General features: G+C 39.7%; 1 protein-coding gene across 1 annotated transcript in view; it reads right to left on the reverse strand.

Moving 5' to 3' along the window:
• LOC145415212 (adenosine deaminase 2-like) overlaps positions 1-16,832 on the reverse strand; it is a 193,559-nt gene extending 176,727 nt beyond the window's left edge. The window contains exons 1-5 of the mRNA XM_080284565.1: positions 16,781-16,832; positions 10,943-11,060; positions 8,412-8,542; positions 4,767-4,936; positions 2,934-3,067 (exon numbers count right to left, since the gene is read on the reverse strand). Coding sequence (XP_080140691.1) covers positions 2,934-3,067; positions 4,767-4,936; positions 8,412-8,542; positions 10,943-11,060; positions 16,781-16,832 — 605 coding nt within the window. The remainder of the gene's footprint in view (positions 1-2,933; positions 3,068-4,766; positions 4,937-8,411; positions 8,543-10,942; positions 11,061-16,780) is intronic.
• Positions 16,833-19,515: the final 2,683 nt, after the last annotated feature.

Raw genomic sequence — 19,515 nt, forward strand, 5'->3', positions numbered from 1 at the left:
CTTTCAGACTCCTGGTCATCCTCCTTTCGGAACTTTAGTGAAAGCTTGACATCTGATAGGCATTTTATCTAGTCTGGCATAAATCTTTAATATCCAATCTGCCCTTCTACAGTTTCTGTCATTCTATCTGTGCCTTCATTTCTAGTATCCTTTCTGGTCTTTCGATAGCTGCTGTTATAGATAGCCACCAGTCATCACTTAAGGCTATCAGTAGTGGTGTTCCTCAGGGCTCTGTCCTGTCACCAACTCTCTTCCTTCTGTTCGTCAGTGACCTTCTAAGTGGTACATCTAATCCTATCCGCTCATATGCTGATGACTCCATCCTTCACCTTTCTATTCACTTCCCACACTGCCCATCTCAGCAGTTACTTCAACAGGCAAGGGATGAGGCTATGCACACATAATGTTTGAGTTGGCTCATCTCTCTGATTGGGGATAAAAGTACTCTTGATGTTTTTAAAGCATCAAAAACTCTGTTCTTACAACTTGAAACCCGTCAAAATCTACCACAGTAGTATCGTTTAATTTTTAACAATGCCCAATTCAATCCTGCATCATTTTGAAACATAACTGTGACTTAATATTCTCAAGATTTATCTTGGAAAGATTATATTACCTCACTTGCAAAGTTTGCTTCAAAACGATTAAGTGTACAAAGCCGACTACTTGTCTTCTTTAACCCAGCACAGTTGTTTTATCTATACATGGGCTTTATTCGCCACTATGTAGGATACAACTCTCATGTGTGGGAAAGCTCCCAACACAGAGCTCTTCTAAACAGGGATGGAGTCAAAGGCTTTCCGTCTCATTAAGCCTCCTCTTCTTGCAAGCTCCCTTTGACCTCTATCTCTTTGCCGCATGTTTTCATTTTTATATTTTTTCTGATGCTACTTTAGTGGTCACTGCTCCTCTCAACTGCCTGCTTGCACCACTACAGAGGGCGAGTAGCACTTGTCTAGCAGCAAAGTCTCGTCCTTCTTTTGTCCAACTCTCCAATACATAAGTTAACCGCTACTCCCAGTTCTTCACCTATGCTACAGATCAATCCCGGAACCGACTTCTGTCTGTATTTCCAACTACCCATGGCCTCCTGTCTTTTAAACGCAGTGTGCCCAGGCACCTCAGAATGAACGGATCTTGACTTTGGCTCTCTGTTATAATATTTTTTATTTTTTCTTTGAGGGAAGAATTGTGGACTTCTGGCTTTTGGTTCCTTATTCCTTGGATAAAAAATAAATAGAAATCTCTCTCGCTATGTAGGTGGATAGATACGATTTATCCATAGTGTAAAAAAAAAATAATAATAATTTCTGAGTCACTCTGATGAAGGAGGATGGTAGTGTGGTGCTCAGCGACCTGCTTAGATTTTTTTTTTTTTTCCGGAGGACACTGTATTGTGGAAGGTCTCTAAATATCTCATCACAGCTAAGTTGTTTAATCATCTCATCCCAGTGTGACAGTCGGCTGTAATAGGCGCAAAATATGAAGCTCAAGGGAACTCCGTTGGGCAGTGATAAAAGCTATTAGGAATCTTGAAGATGTCTGGTTCGTCATTCCCAGCAGTGGAGAACATGAAGGGGACATCAGGGACAAGCAAGTATTGATATATATCGTGCACATCACACAGGAGGCCTTGTGAGGAAAGGTTTTGAAATACCGAGCAGACCTTCCTTTCCTTTTGTAACTCCTTTTGGAAATGTGATAAGGGTACTGTTTGTATTTATAATTTCCGGGTGCTCACGAGCTCACCCTCAGGAAAGGTACCGCCCTTGGCTGGAGGGCTCGAAAAACTTCCCTGTTGAAAGTGGTAGGGCGAGAACGCATTCGAAGAGGGCTGGTTTACCAACTGACTCAATTTCTTTAAATTGTCTTAGCTCCTTTTAATCTGGTACACTGTTTTGGCCATGTGATCAGCGGCCCACATAAATGTTAGGAATATCTGGTATGGGCTGGTGTGACGTTCGACCTTTCATGCTACTCCACACTGCGTTTTATGAACATTAGCATGTGGCAAACTCTTAGAGTGGATACAGTGAAGCCACTGCACTAAAAAGATACGTACAATTTCAGTATTCCGACCAACAATGTATCATTTTAATTAGCTGTAAGAAATCCTTATCAATCTAGAAATTAATAGATGGTAGTCGTGATAGGTCGTGGCGACCATCATCCACTCACTTGATGTAGTGCTGCCTACTTCTTCCTTAGCCTTTATCATTCTTTTTCTGTGCCTGCCCTCCCCTCTTCCTATTTCTTCCAACTTTCCTGTCAATTCTTATTGCTTTTCTTTCCTTTACTGGTGGCTTTACACTGAGTGACAAGCCAAATGGTTTCCTGTAAGCCAAGAAACCATTTACAACGCTGGGTGGTAACCATATAACCAAACCATACGTGCTCCCTCCGTGTCAACAAGTGGGTTGATGGAGGGTTAGTGCCCCTCCCTGTAAAAAAAAAAATAACTCAAAGTCAAATGGCCACCCCTTAGGGGATTATGGTGTCTGGCAATAGATAGATAGATAGAATCCAACCCACTCATCATGGTAGGGCACCCCATATTTACCCCTAAATAAAAGCTTATGGAACTAACCAGACAAGAATTTTATAGTAATTAAGGTGTCATTGTTGTGAAGGGGTTATGGAATTCCTTCCTTCTGCCTACTGAAATGGTTTCAAATAAATGAAGTGTTTATGTAGGGTTGGTGTTGACATTGTTATCTGATTTAATCTCTGCAGTCTGACGTTTCTTGTTTAGCTTTTGTAAAGTCAGGGAGGTGTTTGCTCATTCAATACTCTCATGTTTTTTTTTCCCTCGATAAAGCAAGAAAATATATCCTTAAACCCCTTTAGTACATTGTCACATTTTTATACTTGCTGCTGCTAAGTGATTATATTCTGTAACGCCTCTCATTATGAAGTAGTTAAGCTGTACATACTTCCTGGATGGGCTGTATATGAATCGAGTGCCGTAATAGAGATGAGCATGGTCATTGAGAAAGCGGTGCACAGTATTGTTGTTGACAGCCATCGTCTCCTCCACTGTCAGGTGGGTTCCATTTAATTCATACAGCTGCAACACACACATTAAACACTATAGTATTTCATTCATGATATTGGAATACAATTTATTTCAAAAATTTTAGATATATTCCTACATTCACAAGGCTAACACTCTCCTCGATTAATCCATTATTTAAAACTTGATATTTATAATTGTGGTAGGTGAGGGCTCTCACCATCCACTCACTCAATGTAGTGCTGCTCTCGGATGTCTGCCCTTTCCTCTCCATTCTTCTTTCCTTTCATCCTCTTCTGTCTTTCTTTCCTTCATTCTTTCCTCGTCCTTCTTCCTACAGGTGACTTTACGCTCCCTCTTCTGTCTTTCTTTTCTTCATTCTTTCCTCCTCCTTCTGCCTGTGGGTGACTCTACAATCAGTGACAAGCCAAATAATTTCCTGTACTCCAGGAAACCATTTATTGAGCTGGTTGGTAACCATATAACCAAATTTTGGCGCCTGGTGGTTTAGCGGGTAATTACGGCTCTCCAGTCGGAATGAGCTACGGGAGTGAAAGTTTATATCAAAGGAATGGTTGGGGTTTATTGCTCACATATTGCCACTCAGGGATGAGTGAGGCTGGTCACTTTCATCTTAAATGTCAGGACCAACGTGCCTAGCCCCGGGCTCCTACGCTCCTATGGGGCAACGTAGGACTGGACGATGGATGGATGGATATTTATAATTTATGGTGTGGTAGCAGGGTTGCCTATTTGGGTCGGAGGCAGTCAAATCTTACGTTCTAGAGATTGAATCTTATAGGTGGTAGAGTTTTTAATTCATAATAACAGCCTCTGGCAGCGTATGTAGGTCTGCTACCTATAAGTAATAGGGTCTATGGTATGCCAGCATCGGGCCTCTACGCAGCAAGTGGAAATATAGATATGGTCCTTTGTCGTTCATTTCCATTAGATATTTTACTGTGGTCAACAACAGATAATTACGTTCAGGAAAATGAAGTTCTGTCACCCCAAACATTAATAGTTATCAAGATAAATCTTACACTGCTATGTCGGACGAAACTGTTTTCTTTCAAATGAGAAGAAATAATTTGCATGAAAAATTGTGATCACTTTTTTGGGGGACATTATAGTTTGAGACAAAGGTTGAGAAAGAATGAATGAATATTAAATCAGAAGACGGTAGTTGTAAGATTCGAGTAGTGTTAGTAAATGTAAGTTTTACGTTCAAGATATCATCGACCATTTTAATACAGGGCAGACAGTCTAAAATGGTTAGGATGGACGGATGGGACTGGGCAGAATAAGCGTGGAAGGGGATGGGTGGCGGGGCACGGAGAGAATAGTATTACAGGAGAAAATCTGCCCAGAATTTTCCATGGTATAACCTACGAATACTGCAACTATAAATTAGGACACATCATTAGAATATGAAGCCAAAATAAAGACGAAGAAACGAAGATGACACTGACGACGAAGACGATGCAAAAGAAAATGAAAATAAAGATGAAAATAAGGACTAGAAAATCATGAAGGAAGAAGACGACGAGTAAAAGCTACAAGGGCGATGGAAAACACAAAGGTGAAGGAGAAGACGAAGATAAAGATAGTGACTGAGATAACGACAAAGAAGTAACAATGTAAAAAGCGAAGCTAATGGTGAAGAAAACGAGGACAAGGACGATGACAAAAGCTGTTCCCATCCCATATGCCAGGCTTCTTATGACACAATAAGAGGACTTGGAGAGATTACCGGAGGAAGCCTGACGCGAAGCTCAAGGTAGAGAACATTGTCGTTGCAGAATTCTTTGAGTCCCTGGTAGATGTAGCTCTCCCATGCTGGCCGGTACGTCACTAGGTGGCGCAAGACGGTCAGGGAGTCCACAAAATAGTTCCACACGATGTCGTTATTAGGATACTTGGCTGTAGAATACAAAGGAAGAATGAGACTCGGAGTTTCGATACACGTCTCCAGCAATACCATCGGTATTACTACTGTGTTTTATAACTATTTCATTCTTACTATAGCAAGACTATTTTATACAACTCTTATTGGGAACGGGTGAGTACAGTATTCTCTGATTTTCCATATAACTAACTGTTTGTCATTAAAACCATCATACTGTAGCTCTTTCGCTCTAACTTGGTCTACATTTTTGTCCTTTTACAGCTTACTTCCCATAGCTCAGTGGCAGAAAAAGACAATACTCCGGCTCTACATCCTAGCCGTAGCACTTCCTCGAGCCTTGTATCATAGTGTAGTGTTATTCTGTCGTTACAACTCAGCATTGAAGATGAAAAGGTGACATTTTTAGGCCAAGTTAAAGTAAAACAAGTATAGCTCTGACTGAGTAGTCCTAGTAGTACCTCCAGCGCAGATGGCTCAGTATAAAATGCCGAAGTAATGACTTGTTAAATGACTGAGAAGACTGGAAGGGTCGGGGAATGCAATGACTCGATTATAACCAGAGTCGGAGTTCATAGGTACATGAATGAAATATGCAAGCAACGTCTACAAAACTTCACATTTACAAGCATACAGAAATAAATGCTAGTAACTGAAATCTTACTATGAACTACAGAGTAAAATTACAATGTAACTACATATACTCATACAAAAGTTTATCAGCTTTAATAATGTTTCAGGTTTGCCAAATATACTAATTTAGCATCCATATATCCAGGTTTTATTTCATTCTTTTTGATAATTCTGTGAAGTTCACGTTATCAGTTAATTCCGTAATTTCCACAAAAGCTGTGCACGGGCATAACCAAAACTGCACGAGGCGGGGTGTGTGGGGACTATTCATTAAGAATACATCCTCACCCCAGATAACGGAAAGGGAAGAGAGAGTATAATAACAAGTGAAGAGGGAAACGAAAAGTAGTGTGATTTTGTGGGGACACCCATTTATACTAGAAAATGCCTGGAATCATGTGCAAAAAGTACGAGTACATAGCACTAGATGTACAATATGTTATTCATGGAGGAGGAAGGAACAGGGTTTTTCAAGGATGAAATTCTCAGACATAATAATATACGACCAATTCTTTGTTGTAACCAAGATTTCCTTTCGAGGAAGAACTATAGACGGGGGATAATTTCAAATTTTACTTCCTTTTTCGTTGCGACATTTTTTTTTTTTTTTAATAACAGAACAAGAAAAACATATGAATAAAAAAAATAATGAATACACCAGATTACTGGTATCCTCCATTCATAAAATATCTGTAACAGTTAGACTCGAATAACTATAGATTGAAGTTTGGGGGAAACAACTCCGGGGAAGCGAGTTCCAGAGAGATGCGGTTTAGTGAATAAAAGAATTTTGATAGGCAAAAGCTCTGCAATATAACTGTGTGACATTCCAGTCATGAGCGCTACCAGATGCCCGTGTAGCACGAGGGAAGGCATACAGAGGTGGCACAATGGATGCAACTTCGTCCGAGCATTTGCCATAAATGTATCTGTAAAACAATGTAAAGGAGGTAAAATTCCTTCTTGCTTGTAGGGAAGGTAGTTTGTTTATGATAGCAGGGTTATTAATAATTCCAATAGCTTTGTTCTGAATTTTGTTTAGCTGTTTTAGTGTAACCTCTCCACATTCATTCCACAACGGTGAGCAATGTTCAAGCTGAGAGCACATATGACTCTTATAAATTACTGCATATGTAACTGCTCGTCAGTGAAGAAGTTACGGACTCTGTATAACAATCTATTTCTTTGAAGCGGTTTTAGCAAGTGATCTAACATGGGAGGTCCAGCTGAGGGCACTGTTTAGTGAAACACTGAGAATTTCAATACTTTTCGGGATGGGACTATTAGTAGCATTGAAGGTAATATACGAATCTGGCAATGTATGTCTATTAGTAAACTGTATATGTTTGGTTTTACTAGCATTAAATGAGACAGAGTTATTTTGTCCTCATCCAATGATCTTAGATAAGTCTTGATTTATGGAAATGGTGGTACTGAGTTGAGAGTTACAGATATTAAACTTTATAAATGGATGTTTGAGTGTGAATGCACTGTGAAGTGTTGAGTCATCTGCATATGAATAGATGGGATTGTGGGTGACAAATAGGAGATTATTATTATGAACTAGGAACAGGGTTGACGTCAGAACTGATCCTTGTGGCACGCCGGCGTTGAGTGGAAATTAAAATATACATCATCTACTTTTACTTTTCTGCCACTGAGATATAAGGAAAGCAGAGAAACAAAAGACGTTAGTCCATAGCAAGGGAGCTTGGACAGCAGGGAATGGTGCCACACTCTCGAAAGCTTTAGAAATATCAAGGGTTGCTGCATGAGTTTCCACATGTTGGTCGATTGGTTGATGGATGGTAGAGTCAAGAGATTATGTCAGTCGTGGATCTTTCGTGACGAAAACCATATTGTCTATCACTAATCGAGTTGTTGGATTCAAGACGTTTAACTATATGCTTATTAATTATAATTTCAAATACTTTACCAAAAGAAGATGTGATAGCTATTGGTCTGTAATCAGTGGGGTCAGAGGAACTTCCTTTTGAGGGGATTGGTTGGATATTGGCTTATTTTCATGAATTAGGGAATGGAGAAGTACGTATGCATAGTCTAAATAACTGAGCTAGAACAGAGGCGAGTTCTGGGGAACACTTTTTCAAAACTGGGGGAATTCCATCTGGGCCTGGGGCTTTGTTGGCTGGTAAATGTCTAGGATGGATTTTATGTATCTACTCTGTAATTTATGTGGAACAATTTCGTGGGAGTTAAGTTCATGTAGAGAAGGTTGTTGTATTGATGTGGATATGATAAAAATTGATATGAGAAATAGTTTGAGATGGTTTGGCTGTGTGGAGAGGATGGAGACTGAGTGACTGACTAGAAGAGTGCAAGTATGTGAATGAGGTGGAGGGGGAGATGGGGAAGGGGAGACCAAGGATGTGATGGAGGGATGGAGTGGAGAGAGATAATGACTGAGGGGGTGTGAGTTCGAGGGAGGACAACCAAATGGCGGAAGACAGAGGGACGTGGAGGCGACTTGTTTGTGGCCACCCCTTACGGTTTAACGGCGTCTGGTTGTACAAATAAATAAACAAATATATCTTTATTGTAATTTCCTCTAAGATTTGCTTTTGCAGAAGATATAAACAAGGGAAGATTCTTTACTTTCATTGTTCTTCCTGCAAAAACGCATCAGACTTACGACGGAAGCGATCGTCATTTTGTGTGAGCATGTCACCCCAAGCTACCATTCAAATACATACATATATGAATACATACATACATGATCTGTCTCTGTCTATCTGTCTGTCTGTCTGTCTGTCTGTCTGTCTATCCGTCTATCTACCTATCTAAACAGGTTATTAGATTAAATGATATATGTATATATATATCCTGGTAGTTGCTAACCTTCAGGATCGTCAGTGAGCAGCGATAGGTGACGGTACAGGAAAGCATCAAACTCCTTAGCTGAAGGGTACGAGGCCCTTACGTCCCTCACCAGCCGCCATGAGCATGACTGGTCCGGATGCTCGAAGAACCTAGGATGAGATGGTGCTGTCAGTTGGAGGGTGCTGTGAGATGGAGGGTGCTGTCAGTTGGAGGGTGCTGTCAGTTGGAGGATATCAAATGGAGGGTGATGTCAGTTGGAGGATATCAAATGGAGGGTGATGTCAGTTGGAGGATATCAAATGGAGGGTGATGTCAGTTGGAGGATATCAAATGGAGGGTGATGTCAGTTGGAGAGTGATGTCATTTGGAGAAGACGCTGAGATGCATGAAAACACTGAGGTTTGTAGACATTTTGTTTGTGGCCACCTACCCAAAATAAAGATATATGACTTTTAACCGATAGATAGATCGAATTATGACCAAATGAAAGTATAGGTTAATTTTCTCTGGTTAGTCTGACGATACTTCTTTTACTTTTTTTTTATTTTATCTGTAACCTACCTACCCAGCTTTTGACAGTCATACGGAACATTTGTAACTATAAGATGCAGTTAGCTTACATTTTGTATTACTGAGCAGTGGTAAAAAACAGCAGACGTATTTTGTCATTAAAACATGCATTAAGAATTATCATTATTAGTTAGAGAAATACCTTTACTAATGCGGCCACATTGCATGGACATTTGACTTGTGAGTTCAGCAAAATTTTACGTAAAGAAGTGTATGTACGTGATGCTGGTGGGATAATCAGGGTAGAATGGCATAGTATGGGTATATGACAGAGTGCGATTTTGGAAAGCAAAAATAATGAATTTAAACAACGAAAATTCAGGACTTTTGCAACAATGCTCTAAAAACTCCGGAACTTGAAGTCTGATAATATATTGATTAATAGAATGTTAGCCCCTGTTTCGTGACCAAAATAAGTACGAGTGTATTTGTAAAATCTTAAGTTTCGTTAGTTTGTCAGGTTAAATTCACTTTCCGGTGTTCATGTGTGGTTGGAATGAAGATTACTTGAGAAATGCCGTTTGTGTGGATGAACACCATTGCCTTCCTTATGTCAAGCTATCACTCTCCAGGTTTCAGAAAAGACGTACCCAAATTTTCTTCATACAACATCACCAATGACTTAAATTTCCACGTGCTTTTGAACTCCAATCCTTCCCTGCACTGGTGCGAAAATAATGGGTTGGTGCAAGGTTGCTCACTGGTCCTAAGGGAGAGAGAGACTGCAGAAGCCCTAAATATAACATTGGAAATTAGTACAGCTTACCTTCCATGAAGAAGTCGTGCCACTGCGATATATATATATATATATATATATATATATATATATATATATATATATATATATATATATATATATATATTGTTACATAGCCTATGATTTCATCATCCTTTGTGTAATTTTAACGCACAGTATGCTGCATGTTTGATCACGAGCGTGTTCTGCCTCAGTCCCCCCCTTCTACCGTTATAGTAGAGTAAGTCGTCCTTTCTGTTGTTCAAAGCGGGATTGTCAGCTCTTTGTCCCCATGGCTTCATTTGCGCGTCCTTCTTACAAGTTGTATCATGCTCTGCCGGCCCCTATATAATGAGCTCAGTCTTTGCATCATTGCCACTTAGATCTGCTCCTCATTTTGTTCACATATCTGTCCTCCCCTGTACAGTTATTATTGAGTGCTCAGGAAGTCTCCAACCATCTAGCAGCTGTGTAATTTGAGTATAAGTGTTGTTGCATTTTGTTCTTGTACTGTATAGCATAAGTTTAATTTGTAGGCCTAGTGAAGTTTTTGTAATTCATGTAGGGATCTTTATGTCCATCACCATTAATAATATTTTGTATCTGTAATAATTTATCTTGCATTAACTGAGCATTACCCAGTGTATTTTCATTTTATCAGGGCTGACTTAGATAAATTTACTCTTGCTAATTTCGTGTTAATAGAGGCTATTGCAGTTAACCATATATTTAACCTGTTTTTTGCCATTACATTATCCTTATGAGTCCTGAATGTTTTGTTGTTAATTTGAGCATTAAACTTTAACTTGTAATTTTACCTAACTCTTTTGTTTTGAACCTGGAACTTTACAGGACAGTAGTGATTTTTAGTAATCTCACTTAAAGTATACATTATTTTTCTCTGTTCCGTAACTATATATATATATATATATATATATATATATATATATATATATATATATATATATATATATATATATATATATATATATATATATATATATATATATATCGGCCATCTTGAAAGTTTGTCCAAATAATTCTTCCATTTCAAATGAAGGTGTTAAGTGTGCATATACATTCGCGTACGAAGTGTTATTCCCTTGTGTGTGTGTGTGTGTGTGTGTGTGTGTGTGTGTGTGTTTAAGATTAGAATATCAGTCCAGTATTCTTTGGCACAGATATCACCTGAATTCTGCATTAACTCCAACTAAGCCAGTAAGACTGTGACATGAGTGTTTACCTAAGCTTGAGTTTGCCCTGTTGAGTACAGCACATGTAGAGGTCTGGCCAGTAGGTCAGTTCCTCTACCACCCATTTGATCGACGTCATCGAAGTTTCATGCTGGTGAAGGACCGCACCTGTCAACATCAGTTTGGTTAAGTGCATAACAAAATGGGGGCTGACCTGCGAATGGATGGAATTATACAAGAAACATTTGGTAGCGCAGTGGATGCTAGATTATCCCTTATGAGAGAAGGCAGAGTTTGGAAATTGCCTGTGCTGCCTTGATTATAGGATACTACTCTATTGCTGCTGTTGTTTAGTAATCCAGGTCTGTCTGGCCGAGCAGACCCATCAACCACAGGCAAACAAGCACCCCTGCAAGGCAGTCCCGTGCAATGAACAATGTTCCTTTGCGTTAGAAAGCGCTCTGTCGCAAAGAAGTGGGAGGAAGAAGGTTGAGGTTAGGTTCCCAGATGGGCGCTTCTCTCCATCAAGTTAACATGGGCACCATAATGGGCTCCAAATCATCCCGTAATTTGGTTATATAGTTACCACCCAGTATTGTAAATGGTTTCCTGGGTTAACCATTAGATTTGTCGCTCCATGCAGAGCCATTTGCATTAGAATGTGTAAAAAAATTGAGAGGAAAGATGGGAGAAATGGAAGAGAAGAGGGTAGACAGAGAAAAAGAATGATAAAGGTGATGGAAAAAGTAGGCAGCACTTCATCAAGGTATGAGGATGATGGTTGCCACCACCAGATAATATTCAGTAAAACGGAAGATGAGTGGAAATTACATGATTTGGTGTTTGAAAGTGTGGACAAAAACAAGACTGGAAAGCCAATGTACAGCCATGAAGAAAATTCACCTTCCCTTCTTTGCCGGCTTAGGCAATTGAAAGTGTTACATAATGCATATCATGGGACTGTATTGTGAAACACTCAACAAAAGGGTATGAAAATGCTGGATACTGTCCGTCATTTGGGAAGGAATGAGAAATATGGAGGCCAGAGTACAATGTTAGTGTAGGACTGTCGCCAAATAATTTTGGCATCGGTATACAAACAGAAAAATATAAAAGTTAAGGTCTCAAAGAGGAATGAAGTTGCTGGGTGCATAGTGAGGCTGAATGGTCAGGGCAGGGAAAACCTGAGTGCCTTCAAATATTTAGGTAGTCTTATAAAACAGGATACAAGTTTAGAGCATGAAGTACAAGAGAGTATTACAGAGAAATGCGAGTAATGTTGCAGACACGCAGATGGCAGTGATAAGAGATAATGAGCATGGAAGTAATGAAGATGTTGCACGACAGAATTACGATCCCATATCTAATGGAAGTGAAGCTTCAACCCTGATAGAAGGTCACAGTTGAAAAGAGAGAGAGAGAGAGAGAGAGAGAGAGAGAGAGAGAGAGAGAGAGAGAGAGAGAGAGAGGCTTGGAAATAAGATATCTTAGAGAGGGGATGTAGAGTTGTATGAAGCAGGCAAGTAAGGAAGTTAAGGAGCTTTGTGTGTTGAAGTAGATGTGCTGTAAACTGATATGAGAATTACCTTGAAATGGTTTAGCCATGTGAAAATAATGGAGAAGAGTTTATGTGAATGAAATAGACAGGGAAACCCTAAGGCCAAGATGTAAGGGGAGGAGGAGGGATGGGGTGGCGGAGTAAATGAATGAGGGTGGTGTGTGTTGGAGGGGAAGATGGTGTGTGTTGGAGGGGAAGATCCCTAACTTTGTAGCCACCCCTTCCGTGACTAAGACTTCTGGTTACAGACAGACACATAGTTAACAGGCTGAAAATTTCAAGGCCTAAAATGAGAAGCCAATAAAGGTTTGACCATTTTTTGGATATTTAAAGGATATTTCTTCAAATTTTGTTCTCTCTCTCTCTCTCTCTCTCTCTCTCTGTTTTCCTGTTTCCTGGTCTTACTCTTTTCATGCATAATAACTGGAAATAAATAATTTAATGATGATGGTGATGATGATAATGACGATGATAACGATAATGATGAGAACACTGGACTTTTTTTTTATACACTTTTCTAAAACATTATTTGAAATAGAGGGATGAAACTCAGTGCATAGCTTTGATACTCAGTTAAGGCTCTTCAGGTCAAGGGATGTATTATACAGTGTCAATAATATTTTTTTAAGGCATATTGGACTAACTATATTTCCACTACTTCGCGGAACTGCAAAGGAGATTTATATTGATGGAAAAAAAAAGTGCTAAACAAATAGCTAAGATATTAAAAGAAGGACAGTACAAATCGCACATGAATCGTGAGGTTCATCTTTTGTGGTTATTGTTATGAAGTCCTTGGTAAAGAATGCAGTTTTGAGGATAGGCTGCAAGGAGACTGCATGCTTATGTCTCAATGGTGGAGGCCTACTTTATTTACTATTTTTTTTTAAACTGTGCTGAAGATGCAGGAATGGGAATTGCGTTTTATTGGTGTGTGTGTGTGTGTGTGTGTGTGTGTGTGTGTGTGTGTGTGTGTGTGTGTGTGTGTGTGTGTGTGTGTGTGTAAACAATGTAAATCAGTTTCTGTCCTATTTTAACAAAGCCTGGTGGAAGGACTGCGAGCCAGCCAAGGTTTTGACCAATTGTTTTAGAGAAAAACATCATATATCAAGGTAACACCGAAACTACTTGCTGTGATGGCTTTCTGCAAGATTGACAGAATTATAGAAAATTTCCATTTATACACGGTTGCCTTGGAGAAATATGGTCGTGTCTCGTGTGTTCGTCGCTACGCCAGCGTAAACTTCAAAACTGAATATGTAGCCTGTTCATGCCGCAGTTGCAGTGATAATCATCACCCAGTGCTAGGCCCTGAAACTCACAGGTCCATTCTACAGCATTTCTTCCTCATGAATGGAGACCCCCCTCTCTGGCACATACACCTCCCGGGACTTGTTACTAATAAATCAATCACAGTTCGTATCGTGACCAGCCTGTCACTGTTGTTTTTTTAGTTAATGGAAACAGTGTTTGATGGCGAAGTATCTGGTATGTGGCATACACTAGTTCAGGGGTTCTAAACCTTTATCACACCAAGTACCCCTGATTTATCAGATCATCGACCTATAATCCCAGTAATCTGATACTGAATATAAAATGGAAATATATTAAGACTAATTAAATACACAGTGGAACTACAATGGATATTATCCAGTGGTTGAAAGTGTAATGACTCTTAAGAAGTTAAGCATTAGCATCATAGTCTATGTACGAAAATACTACACAAGAGTGAAACTTGTTATCTTATGAAGAAAATAAACATTAGCACTAATTCTGTGTAGAATGGTACTATACCGACTATTGTGTTAAATTGTCATGTTCATCCTTGCTCTCACAGGTAAGTACTAGAGAACATCAGCAAAGACTTCGCAGCAACATCAACTACAGATCATTCATTTTAGGCCATAACTTGGTCAGGGGAAGTGTTTCAAATGCATCTTTTGCAACAAAGTCTTTCAGAAACGGTAGGAACTCTTCTTGCTTGTTATTGGGAGGAGGCGCACAGTAAAAATGAAAGTGTTACTAATCAATTTTGATTCCAGCTCCCTCGGTTATGGGAAATAAAATGCACCTCCATCTGCAAGGAAGAAAGGTATGTTTGCACAAGGTGCACCAATTTTAGTTTTCCAGTGCCTTTGCTAAGCTTTTAATTTTTGACGTTCCGTTGCCACAGTTCCAGCTTCATGCTGAATGATCTTAGTTTGCCCATGAAATCTATCACTGTGGTAAAACGGCCTTGGAGGGATTAACTTAAGTAGTTTAGAAGAAAAGAATATATCCTTCAAGTAGGCCAGCTTCTGTAGCCACTGGTTGTCTGACATTTATTAGTGAAATCAGGTAGCTTTGTCTTGTTTTTGAAGAATTCGGAAAGCTCCTCCTTCAGTGACACTACTTTTAATACCACATTCCCCAGTGACAGCCAGCGAGTCTCGGTGTGAATGAGTAACACTTCATACGTTCCAACTCTTGGCACAGTAGAAGGAAGAGTCATGTATTTAAGGTATTTTATTTTAAGGTATTTACCATGTGCACATCATCATCAAATACTAGTCATAACTCTGGTGGGAGAGGTTTAGATGACAGAGCAGAACTGTGAAGCATACAATGAGGATGTAATTTTTCAGGACTCGCCTCATTCACTCTTCCTAGAAATCATGATCATCGGCCAAGCATTGCTGATTTTCCGTCAGTTGTGCACGCACATATATTATTCCAAAAAAAGTCCTTCAGTTTCTAAAAAAATAATATGAGATCACTGATAATGTCTTCATCACTTGTAGTCGACTCCAAAGCATGGAAGGAAAACTTCTCTTTGATATCTCCACATTGATGTATCATAAAAACACCAGGAGGTAGGAACAAGCAGCACCTCAGTCGACTCTATCAAGCTAAACTGCTGCATTGCATAAGGATGCCCTTTTTACTTCAGCAGTCACTTGTTGCTCGATATCCTCATACATATGTAATACTCATAGATGAACAGCATAATTTGAGAAGGATACTGATGTGTACCTCTACTCAGCATCACATCCAGTAACACAGCGGACTAGTTCTTACAGAATGAGACGATCAACTTTGCTGCAGTGTTGTGATTTTTTTTCTTGTGCCATTTTCAGTGATACCATGTATGACGCACGTAACCCAGATTCATTTTGCTGACTGAACTGTACCGAACACTCAGAGCGTGTTCGCTTCAGTCCCTCTTCCTTTTACTTGAGAAAGACAACATTCTTACTATTCATGTTAGTATGAAAACTATTCAGATATCGCTTGAGACTGATTTCATGCACTCTAGGAAAATATCTTTGAAGTATGTAGCACACTGTGGAAATTCACACCCTTTTTTGACAATTGTGGTGAATCCATACTAAATGTCGCTTTCATCATATTGTTGTTTCTTTGGTATTGGGGCCATAACGGTATCTGAAATTATAATTTAAGTATACTCATATATCAAAAGTCATACATAAGCCATTGACACTGACACGCAGTTATGAATCGCCACCGTCATAATATTACACAATAAAAACACTGTCAGGCACTTATTAGCACCGTCGCAAGATCCCACAGTAGAAACACGTCCAGACAGTCATAATGTCATAAGACCAGCCAAAACGTCACTGAATCATTTTATTAACACCGCCGTAAGATTACACAGTACAAACAACTTCAGGCATTCGTCACATAGTTGGAACAATTTCAAACAGCCATAATAACAAAAGATCAAACAATAAAAATACCATCAGGCAGTCATATTATCACTACCATCGTAAGATGACATTAGAAAACAACTTCACGCGGTCATAATACATCCACTGTCAAAAGAATAAGCAGTAACTAGAAAGCCGCGGGGAGTGCATACCTCCGCCAGCACTAGTAAAATTTAAGATTTGCTGCTGAGTAGTGACACATACGACCACAGTCATAAACACGAGTTTCCAAAATTCTATAACATCGTTACCTAATGATAATCATTACCACATTGAAAAAAGACAACTAGCATACATATCATCTTATTATCAAAAATACCAGCACACTGTTGGAAATGTTGTGAACATACCTCATGCAGGTAAACAAAAACATCAGCAGACGTGCCTCAGTTACAGTTTGCAGACTGTAATGAGAAAGTACCCCCCATCCTCACTCAGATTTCTCTCTCTCTCTCTCTCTCTCTCTGAATATTTTACTACATTTTCATCATCCATCTAAGTACCCCCTTGAAATTCTCCTGTGAACACCTTGGGGTTCGTGAGCCCCAGGTTGAGAATTCCTGTGCTAGTTGAAATGGTAACGTTCCATAGTTTCCACAAGGTCCATTCCATTCACATACATAAGAACCCCACAGTTCCTGTGAGGAAAGTGAGGCCCAGAAATTTGGCCATGTTTGCGGCTGGTACTGAAAGCCATTTTCACTCTAGCCGCTTGTTCCCCCAAATCTCCTGGCTTGTATACATGTTTGATTCATTTGAAAGGTATTCCAGTATCCATAGGTAACAAAAAAGGGAAAATTCCATGTGGGAATTAAGGATGTGGATCTTCATCCCAGGATGGAGATGTAGTGATCTGGGATTGTCAGTCCAGAATGCTGTAGAAAATGAAAATGATGGTGGGGACTTTGTAAATGCTAGGAGAGGGAAGGTGGATGCTGGTAGAGGGGAGGTTGATGCTGGTATAGGGGAGGTGGATGCTGGTATAGGGGAGGTGGATGCTGGTGGAGGTGGAGTGGGCGCTACCGAAAGTGAAGATGTCGAGTTCTTATGCCGTGGCACATGAGCACGTTTACACTGGGCAATGGGTAGTGCGACGATTGCTGGTGCCACTGAGAGCGCGCCTCAAAGGTCCATGAGTATGCAGCACACGTGGAGTTTCTATTCTCAAGAGGGATACCTCACCACTTTCACCCGGCACGTCACTGGCATCATCACTGCCATGACTCATACTCTCTGCTTCAAACTCACCACCACTATCCTTCAGAGGCCTTTGCATTTTAGTGGGGGTCACAAGAACACAGGCGGTACATTTTCGTCCGTGGGAGGCAGTTGAACCCTTCACACTAACACTTGGCAACTCTTTCTTCTTCACTCACTGATCATCACCCTCAGAGCTTGATAGTTCACTGGCAACTTCATCAAATCGGGCCCGGCATTTAGAAGGCATAATAAAAAGAAGCTTGCTCCTCAAACTGGTACTGACCACCATTTCCATGGCTAAGAGTTCTAACTTATCTATCATTGTCTTATTTTATTCCATAATGCTACAAGAATACCCACTGCATACTCAATGCTAAAACCACTGCACATTCATTTAATACTGTAAAGTTACAAATTTTGCAACATAATACTTATAACTACCGTAAATGGAGACAAACTGAGCTTGAGAGGTGTTCCGCACTAGCACAATGCACCTACGTAACTAAGACAGTGTGAGAGTGGGCAAGCGTGTCCACACTGGCAAGTGGAGGGGGAATAGTCGTACACAGGGAGCTCAGGCGAGCAGTGTTTTTCTGTCCCGTCGGGCAATGAGCGGTTGAATTGTTCGAATGAGAACACGGTCATCGGTAACATGCGGTTATTTTATGTGCAACAACTGTCATCCGCAAAAGGGTTAATATTACAGTCGTTAACTCGATATCAACTTGTAAAGTTTCGGAGAGATTTATGTAACTGAAATAGTTGATATCCCTTCATTTTACCATTTATTTATAGATCTTCTGTAAGTTGAATATAAACGTGTGTAGATTGGACAACAATGTGAGATAAATAACGTCGTAAAATAATAATAATAATAATAATAGTAGTAGTAGTAGCAGTAGTAGTAGTAGTAGTAGTAGTAGTAGTAGTAATAAAAATATTAAATATGTCGAAACAGCCTTCGTTTCGTACTATCATGATTCATATCGGTGCATTATATATATATATATATATATATATATATATATATATATATATATATATATAGATAGATAGATAGATAGGTAGATAAATATATAATATATATATATTTATATAGACAGATATATATATATATATATATATATATATATATATATATATATATATATATATATATATATATATATATATATATATATATATATATATGCAGGTATATAAAGCCTAACATTCATCATCGTCATCCGGACCTCCTTTCTCACCCTAGGGCAGGTTGAGGAGTAGCAATGTCCAGACAGCACAAATTTGCCCAATAAAATGGGTCAAACTTCCATTTGTACGCAACGACTTAACTGGCTCTCTTGTTCCTGAAATTGATTCTTCTGAATTATCTACTCTCTGGCTTCAGCTCTCCTGTCATTCTCTGATTATATCTGCGCTGTTTACTTATCCCCCTAATTCTATTCACTATCAAAAATTCTTAGACTACCTTACTTCGACGATGAAACACATTCCATCCATTTCTCCTTTCTCTGAAATCTCCATTCTAGGAGATTTCAATGTTCACCACCACCTTTGGCTCTCCTCTCCTTTCACTAATCCACCTGGAGAACAAACCTGCATCTTTTCTATCCTTAATGACCTAGAGCAGCTTATACAGCACCCTACCCGTATCCCTGACCATCTTAGAGAGAACTCCAACAAACTTGACCTCTTCCATATAACTAATCCTTCTGCTCACGCTGTTAATCTGTTCCCTTTGTTGGGCTCCTCTGATCACTACCTTATTACCTTAACCTGTCCTCTTGCTCCGGTACGGCCTGCAGACCCTCCAAAGAAACGTCAACTGTAGCACTTTGGAGCTGCGGATTGGGGGGACTCAGGTAGTAGTTCTTTGATTTTCCCTGGAATAATTATTGCTTCCATGGCCGGGAGCCATCCGGGTGTTCCTTGCACATTACGGAGGTTATTCTCTCGGGCATGGAAGCATATATTCCCTTCTCATTTCCTCTGACTAATGCAAGAAAGCCTCGGTTTAATCGCGCTTGTTCTAATGCTGTCCGCAACAAGGAGAGGGCCTATAAAAGGTACCAGAGCCAACCCACCTCTGAATCACATCTTTTTTATGTTTCTGCCTGCAATCATGCTAAGTCTGTTCTTCGCTCTGCTAAAT

Source organism: Coenobita brevimanus, chromosome 13 (genome assembly GCF_032717465.1).
Source record: "Coenobita brevimanus isolate Jiangsu-jjx chromosome 13, ASM3271746v2, whole genome shotgun sequence".
Taxonomy (NCBI): domain Eukaryota; kingdom Metazoa; phylum Arthropoda; class Malacostraca; order Decapoda; family Coenobitidae; genus Coenobita; species Coenobita brevimanus.